Source organism: Mobula hypostoma, chromosome 11 (assembly GCF_963921235.1).
Source record: "Mobula hypostoma chromosome 11, sMobHyp1.1, whole genome shotgun sequence".
In the NCBI taxonomy this organism is placed as follows: Eukaryota; Metazoa; Chordata; class Chondrichthyes; order Myliobatiformes; family Myliobatidae; genus Mobula; species Mobula hypostoma.
Window position 1 is genome coordinate 55398687 of NC_086107.1, and position 9123 is coordinate 55407809.

Genomic DNA, 9123 nt, shown 5'->3' on the forward strand with positions numbered 1-9123 from the left:
TGTGTTTCTGATGTACTTATTATCTAGGATATTTTTTTTTCTACAATCATGTTTTCAAAGTAGGAGGCTAAGGTATTTCCTAATTTGAAAACAATGAATTGTTACTTGGAGTGGGGAGTTGCCAATGGGAAAAGGAGATGGGACGGGGACATTTGGTGAATTAGTGTTGATCTTTCACCTCTGTCCCCTAGATCAACACAAAACTCTATCAATGTATTAAATCTTTCTTTAGTTGGCTGATATTCTGACTGGCATTAATGCACTTCTGCATGAGAATGGCCATTATACTCCCAAACTTATCTCTCATTTGGCAATTTCACATTCTGAAATGTATTGGAAATGGAAAGATTACTGGTGGTACTCACTAGAGACTATGGTTACCATGTTAACTGAACTGATGATGTTGAATACAAGTAATGATGGATAGAAATTACTGCTTCTTCAATACTGCCACTCCTTCCCCTAACTCCTCAGAATTCACAGAACATGTTTGACTTGAAAACAGTGTGTAAGAACCTCTGGAAAGAATCTTCTACCATGATCCCCACTAAGCCAGTATGGTTGCAATGGTGATTGCTTGGATTAATTTTAATTTCCCCTGGCTCCTCACATGTACATTCTTAAAAGAAATGTTCTTTCTCATTTTATACAATCAAACTCCTACTTCAGAAAAATTCAATGATGCAGACTAAATAGGCTCCAATGCTGAACGAGTCCTTGATTCAGTATATTGTGGGAACTAGTAAACTGATTTCTGTATTCTTGCTTTCGAATCAAAACTTAATTCAAAACGGTATCACCCTGTTTGGTCTCCCTCACAGTATTTGCATATAACAGTTTAAATATTACAAAACTGTTTATCATCTTGACCTGGCATACAGCTCGTGTTTTAGAGTCAGGATTGTCAACTGTATTGGCATTAGTGAATAATTTTAATTTTGACAAATATTTCCTCAGCTCATGAGATAAAAGGGCAACCACTTCATACAATCACTCTGCATGGTAAACATTCAATAAGGCAAAGAAATACATGTGCACCAGAAATTCATGCCTACCCTTGGCTAGCAGAAGCTGGGTAGAATTATATTTGGCAATTGATTGCAGGATGGGTAGATTTTGGTTGTTTGTTCGTTGCACTTTGGTTTGGACTATTAACTGAAATATTGCTACCCCAGGGATGAAATGAGAACATGATAATATCAACAATTTTTGAACCTCTAATTGTGCTGAAGTAGAAACTTGCCCTAAAACTTACACTGAAAAACTCTGAAAATGGTAAATTAAACCACAAAATAGTTTAAAAAAATGAATAGCTCAGAGAAACAAAACTATAGACTATTTAGCAAAGTAGCACAATATCGAAGAGAGCATTCACATCCAACACAGCCTACCACATTGCCCGAGTTCTTCCTTAGAAATCAATGCCTGGTGAAATAATGGTTGTTAACTTAGGGATGTAGAAACAATCCCTAGTAACCACTTCTCTTTGTCTTTCATTAACATTGATACTACTCTGAGCATGCAAGTGCATGGAGATGCTTTATCAGACTGGCAATGATGTAGACTCATCATTATCCATTCTATTGTTGATCCAATGCTGTACTTTGCATTTTTCCTACATAAAGGTTTTGAAAACTCAAGGAGCCTAAGCAACAGAGCTGGCATGAGCAGAAATATACTAAAATTGCCTTCAGTGTCTTCTTCACTCTACAGCACTCCTTGTCCATTGAGGCTTTCTCCGTCTCCCATACCATCCATTTTATAGCATGGATTAGTAGCTGAGAATGGTCCAAAGCTTTAGTCCTACAGCCTATACTGTCTTGCATAAAACCAGGTAATAAGTCTGAAGATTGCATGTCTCTAGGTAGCACCTTGCTGCTGGTGATTCTACTGTTGACATTAGGTGGGACAATCCTCGTTGATTTCTAGATGGGATCGCACAGGCACATGATGGCACCAGTGGTCTGTATGCTCCATGTGCTTGGTGCATAGATGGAAATAATGCAGCTACATGCAGTTTCAAATAATTGATGATCCAGCCCATTGCTTTGGGTGTGAATTTGTCCATTTGTGTAAACACTGGCTCTTTGAAAATGGGTAATATTTATATTTATTAGTGCACCTGGTCAACGAGTGAAGATTTCTTTCTCAGGACCTTTTGAGCCATATAACCCTGAGGGAGTTCACACAAAACAAGCAGTTTGAGATGCCATTGCATGGAAGCCAAACCAGTTGTAAGCAATACTCTGTAGAGGTCCCAGTTAATCTGGGTGCATGTGAAGGTCTTTACAAGAAGGACACTGCCCCCGCTGCATGTAGCTATTTTTTTTTAAATAGAAACAAAATGCCACATTTATGTTGAAAAGCAGGGGAAAGAAGGTCAAGTATTCACTGTATTCTTTGCATGCAGATTTCTGCAAAGGCAGCCCTGTCATTGCTAAGTATATGCAAGCAGGGGCAGTCAGAGTAACTTAATGAGCTGGGACAGAATTGGACGCTCTGTGGGCAATTATCTGCCCATTGGGAACATTTCAAGAGAAGAAGACCCACCTCTTTAGGACAAGCAAAACTACTTCAAGCCAAACAGGCTTCTAAGGACCATTGTACGTAACAGATTTGACCCAGAATTGTCGGCTTTCTAAAGCCCAAATGTTTCTAAGAAAAAAGGTAGATTTATATTTGTTTGCTAGCATGAATTGCATGTTATAGGAAATGTAATTCTATGAGTAATCTTTAAATCAGAAGCTATATTTCCTTCCAAACTAATTTACTTTTACAAAACTTTGATGTAATCATACAGTAATGTCAGAATTAACTATATTTATTTGCAACGGATAGCTTTTTTTTGTAATATTCATGAAACAGTGCAAGATTAGAGAAAACTGTATGTAGATGGCGATTGGTCATATTGACCACTCATCCATGCTTCAGATCTTCATCTGAAACAAGCCGTTAAAACCATGTATTCAGAAAGCATTTCTGACCCTGTATCTGATTAGGTTGGCATGCTAGTAATCTTGTATTTTCTGGACATCATGTGTATCTATAAATATTAACTCTTCATCCAGATGGTCTTAGCCTCTTTGCATTTAAAAGTGTATATTTCAGACTTGCAGACTCTAAATTAGGAAGCGTGCATTCCATTGAACAGTACCAATTTATCGGCACCATTTTCCATGGCAGGACTATCAGTCCAAGTCAGCGAATATCTTTACTCAAATTTGGTCTCCTAAAGTTGGAATCAATACTTCGGCACTGTATGCAATTTAGTTCTGAATACGTGCATGCACAATATAATATGCAAAAAAAGTTCTAGCATGAAATAAATTTTGTATTAAATCAGTCTTTGTCTGCATGGTTTGATTTATTTTTGTTTTCAATAATTTGAGTCCTGCATTGATGAATTCCCCGTGGTCTCCAAGGACAAATCAGGAGGGTCAGACTGGAAATATTTGGTGCATGGCTCATTTTTGGACCATCAATGAGCAGGAACAGAGAGGTGGTGCTCTATGGCAGGTTGAGAAAGCTGTTACTTATCACCAATGGTTATAGTGCAGTCTTAACATCTATCTATAATTTAAAAATGTGTTTAATTATAGATGTTAGTATTCATAAGGTAATGTAGCTGTCACAAAGTGCAGAATCTTTCTTGGAGGAATGATTGCTGCCACACATTTTCTGCTAATGATATCCGTCTTACTTCGTGCTTGATAAGGTTAGATGGTTGATAAAATTGCCTGCATTCAGATCCATCCCTGAAAGAGGAGAGGTGGGATCCAATATTTAATGAGAAACTGAGTGAAGGATCTTCTTCTTGTTATTTAACCCAACATGGGAGACAAACCAAACATACGGAGGGTCACTTTAATATGTTACCCTGCAGGGAAAAGGTAGGTTGGGTCAGAGGTTGTATAGTTCACTCCTATTTTAAACATCATTAGACATCAAAGCTCCCATCTTAAACATAATCAGGGGATTTGCATGCATGCTTTCCCTATTGGGGATTTTCTACACTTAAACAAGAAGCAGAGAATACAGAACTTGCCCTCTCAGATGAATTAGCTTTTGTGCTTAATAGCTTTGGGATGATGTGTTCAGTAGAGGAGATGGCAGGCTGTCTATTTGATAGGCCAGCTGCCTATCTGAAACAAGTGTCTGGAGGGAACCAGTCTGCTTGCTTTAGGTTGAAGAAGATTATGCAGCCTGGAGACCAGCAGTTCAGCACACAGGTAAGTCATAAGAGGAACCATTTTGGTTTGTGCTGGACAGAGGAAGTTGAAGTCACTTCCTTTCTTTCACATATGAGGCATAGGTTCAAATGCACACTCAGATTATTTGAGAAACTGTCTGTAAGAGTCTTTGTATCCTACAGTAAGTATTTTGTTTTAGACCATTTAAATCTTGCATATTCAATATTTTGCAGACTTCCACAATGACAGGTTTCATGCAATATGAGGGGTGTTAGGCACTGGTTACTTACTTTAGGTACTGTCTTTGATAGCTCAACCAGGGTCACACTCCCCCTGTCCTGTCCTGAAGGTGCAACTCTTGTTGGGGAAGCAGATCTTTGTAGATAATGAACAGTTTTGAATATTATGCGGTGTCCTTCATCATGTGTGAGGCTAATGCATGGAAAGCCATGAGTTAATTGCTAGTCATTCTCATCCTCAGCAAATATCACACAATTTCTCCATAAGAGGTCACTTAATCCTGGTTGAGTTTTTTTTCCTTCACTGGTGCAGGGATATGAAAATCAACTTCACTCGGTCACTGTTGAAACCAGCTACTGAGCACAAAACATTGAATCTAGGAAAAAGTTAGTTGTGGTAAGAGAAAGAGAGTTAATGTTTCAGATCGAAGGCCTAACATAAAAATTCCGTTTCACTCTCCACAGATGCTGCCTGACCTGTTGGATATTTTTAACATTTTCTGTTTTTATTTCTGGTTGCCAGGAACTGCATTTTTGGTTTTTTTTGCTTTTCCATGGAACCTAGGACAGGTATTGTTGTTTGTCCTGGTAGTAGTTACTCATATTTGAAAATTGGAGGATATCTAGAGAGCTGTAAGTGGAAACTTACAGTTGATGTAGACAAGTGATGGAATCTGGCAGGATCTGACTGTAAAGTGGGGAGAATAGGTTGGAGATAACATCAGTGAGATGATGAAATGACTCTGTGAGCCAGAATACATTCAATGAGTTGAAATGTTTTCCATCTATGATGTAAGGAAATATGGAATAATGTAAAATTGTTGTTTTGCCAAAAATATATATGTAACTAGAAATAAATGTAGGAGCTCCTCAGTTATGAGACTTGTTGAATTATTATTTTACTTTTTTACTGCTCTGAACTTTTATGAGTTAAAACACATTCAAATATATTATGCAACAATAAAGATTGGATTTGGTATAAAAATGTCTTGCAATTGTGGGTTTGATGACAAATGTGTTAAATAGATCCTGGTCTCACTATTAACAGGATCTCACTGTAACTTGTTTTCAACTACTGAAAGATAAATTCAATAAAGATATTGTGCTGTTGATGACAAATCTGAGCCATGTGTACAAGATTTTATCCCTCGAAGAATGCTCTCCATGGTACATCTGTAGAAATTTGCAGGAGTTTTTGGTGAAAAACCAAGTTTCCTCAAACTAATGAAATATAGCTGCTGTTGTGTCTTCTTTGTAATTGCATCAAAATATGGTGCTCAGGATAGGTCTCCCTGTTGCGTGGTGTCAAAACAACAACCTTGTAAGACCAAGGAATTGATTGTGGACTTCAAGAAGGGGAGGTCAAGGGAACACACACTTGTCCCGTTGAACAAAGTTGTAAACTCAGCCAGCTCCATCATGAGCACTAGCCTCCCCAGTATCGAGGACTCCTTCAAAAGGCGATTCCTCAGAAAGGCAGCATCCATCATTAAGGATTCTCTTCATCCAGGACATGCCCTCTTCTCATTGCCGCCATCAAGAGGAGATACAGGAGCCTGAAGACACACACTCAACGTTCAGGAACAGCTTCTTCCTCCTGCAATCAGATTTCCAATGAACCCATATACACCATCTTTTTTTCCTTTTTTGCTCTCTTTATTACTACTTATTTAATTTACATATACATATATCTTATTGTAATTGCATTATGTATTGCACTGTACTGCTGCTGTGAAACAATGTATTTCAGATATATGCCAGTGATATTAAATCTGATTATGATTCTGAAAAAAATGAAGAAGGAAGGGACCAAAAGCTGGAAGTGGAGTTAGTTATAGTCTAAAGAAATACATACAGAAAGAGAAATGGAAAGGAAGAGAGTGCATCAAAGGAGACAGATATAAATGGAAAGGAAAAACAAGTTTTTTTCCCTTGAAGTACAAGAGAGAACATAGAATAAAAACAGAAAATGATGGAAACTCTCAATAGGTCAAGCTGCATCTGACATGTTGAGTGCTTCACATTTTGGACTTTTCATCAAATGAAAAGAAATTTGGAAATTTTAAAAAATATTTCTGTTAATGCAGCAAAGTGAAGATTTTGGATTGATTCCAGCATTGTGCAAATAAATAAACACTAAACGCAAGCAGAAACAATTTCTAGATCAAACAACACAGTGTCAACTGAACAGTTATCATGTGGCTTTCATTGGGTGACAATGTATGGTATAAAGTACTTCAAGTCTTTTCGTACTTTTTCCATGTTGCCCATCTCAGGATGATAGAACTCATACTGGGAGATAATTGGGTCCAAACATAGTCAAAAATAGAAGTTCATAACAAGGTGCCAATGCTTGTTTTAGTATTTCTCACATACTTCTTGCATCTCCTCTCAGAGTTGGAAGACTTGGAAAACAATTTTCATATACTCCCTGCTTCTATCACTGCAGCTTGCATTTCATCTAGCCTTCTTATAACAAAGTAATTGAAAGGAGGCTATAAGACCATTTCATCGGTGTTAGCTTTTTAATATACAAAAGTAAATACTTTATTTCATAAGAATGTAGAACTCTATACATATAATCTTTTCAATTGGAGCAATGATTTGTATTTTTCAATAAATATGTCCTAGATAAAAAGATGTACGATTGCATATTTTTTATATATGATAATACCTTTTTGTACTTTTTGAGTAAAGGAGGTTAGGTGGGGAAGGTATGACACAATGGATTTGGCCCTTTGTATAGGTTGTTCCATGATTCTTGCCTCCTGTTCCTTGAAGTGTGCAAGTGAACAATAGTCAGTCATGAATATCAGTAAAAACTTGCAGTTGCTGGAAATCTGAAATAAAAACAGAAAATGTCAAAGACAAGGTAGCAACTGTGGACAGGAAAGCAGAATTTGCACTGTAGGCCCAAGACCCTTTGTTTGAACTGGGAAAGAGAGAAATTAAGCAGTGTTTTGTTGCACAGGAGCTGGGAGAGCAGTGAGAGGAACAAAGTGGACATCTCTGTTGGGGTGACAATCACAGGACCAACCAGGTTCACAGTCACAGAATGAGCCTGGCTTCTCAGGAGACCACAATAATCTGAAAGAATGTTGCTGAAAGTGAATTGCTGCCTTTCCTGGAAAGACTGTCATGGCCCCAGGAAAATAGGAAGGTGAAAAGGATGTGTTTGCACTCATAGAGTTGTATGGGAAAGTGTCCTAAGACGGAATGGCTGGTGAGGCTGGATCATGGAGTTGGGAAGGGATTGATCCTTCCAATATTAGGTGACTTATTACGTACTTGCCAAGGGCCAATAAGAAGAAGTTAGGTTTAAGTGGAGTTGCCATGTAAGGAGGGGACCAGGCTTAGAGTGGCGATGTGAGGCTTTGACTCAAGAGGCTTCGGCAACAAGGGGCAGAGTCTGAGGAAAGTTTTTTTGGTAAGATTTTTTTCCTTCTTATTGCACAGTTAGAGCAGTAGGAAGGACAGTCAGGACAGTGGAGTAATCCTCGTGCAAGCTGTGAGTAGGCGGGGAGGCTCCTGCTATCCCTGGTTACTACATCTGCAATAAGTCCACCCTGCTGACGCTTCTCGCACAATGCAGTACGGAACCAGAGCTGGAGCTGGATGCTCTTCAGTTTATTTGGGAGATGAAGGGCTTGATTGACAGGAGATACATGGAGGTAATGACACCTAAAGAGCAGGACACAGTTAAATGGGTGACCGTCAGGCAAGGGAAAGGGGGTAGGCAGCCAGAGCTGAGCCTCAAAAACAAATATATTGCTTTGGATACTATTGGAAGGGACAAGCTAACAGAGGAATGCCACAGCAGTCAGATCTCTGGCACTGAAGCTGGCTCTTTGACTCAGAAAGGAAGTGCAGAGAAGAGGCAAGCCATAGTGATAGGGGATTAATTCGTCAGGGGAACAGACAGCAGGTTCAATGGACAAGAACAACGTTCCTGGATGGTATATTACCTCCCAGGTGCCAGGGTCACAAGGACAATGGTGAGCAGCTGGAGATTGTGGTCCATGTTGGTATCAATGACATAGGCAGGAAGGTTGAGGAGGTCCTGTAAAGTGAGTTCAGGGAGTTAGGCGCTATGGTAAAGGACAGAACCTCCGGGGTGGTGATCTCAGGTTTGCTATCCATGCTGCATGCTAGTGAGGCTAGAAATAGGAAGATAAAAACGTTTAACACTCATGAGATGTTGGTGAAGGAGGACTTCTGATTATTGGATCATTGGGCTCTCTTCCAGGGAAGGTGAGACCTGATGGCTTTGTGGCAAAGTTTGATGATGATATGAAGATAGGTGGAGGGGCAGGTAGCATTGAGGAAGCTTGAAATCTGTAGAAGGACTTATGCAGATTAGGAGAATGGGCAAAGAAGTGGCAGATGGATATAGTGTAGAGAAGTGTATGGTCATGCACTTTGGTAGAAAAAATAAAAGCATAGACTACTTTCTAAATGAGAAGAAAATTTAGAAATCAGAGGTGCAAAGGAACTTGGGAGTCCTTGTGCAGTATTCCCTTACGGTTAATTTGCAGGTTAGGTTGATGGTACAAAAAGCAACGATAATACTGAGGCTTTATAAGGTATTGGTCAGACAGTACTTAGAATACTGTGAGCAGTTTTGGGCCCCTTATCTAAGAAAAGATTTGTTGATATTGAAGAAAGTTCAGAGAAGGTTCACAAGAATGATCTCG

At 39.0% G+C, this 9123-nt stretch overlaps 1 protein-coding gene across 3 annotated transcripts in view; it reads left to right on the plus strand.

Moving 5' to 3' along the window:
- Positions 1 to 5534, plus strand: part of LOC134353762 (potassium voltage-gated channel subfamily C member 1-like) — an 81826-nt gene extending 76292 nt beyond the window's left edge. Inside the window, exon 4 of one of the 3 annotated variants that reach the window (XM_063062108.1) lies at positions 1626 to 5534. In XM_063062108.1, coding sequence (XP_062918178.1) covers positions 1626 to 1765 — 140 coding nt within the window. In that variant the 3' untranslated portion in view covers positions 1766 to 5534. The remainder of the gene's footprint in view (positions 1 to 1625) is intronic. The other 2 variants (XM_063062109.1, XM_063062110.1) reach the window with 2 other exon arrangements.
- Positions 5535 to 9123: the final 3589 nt, after the last annotated feature.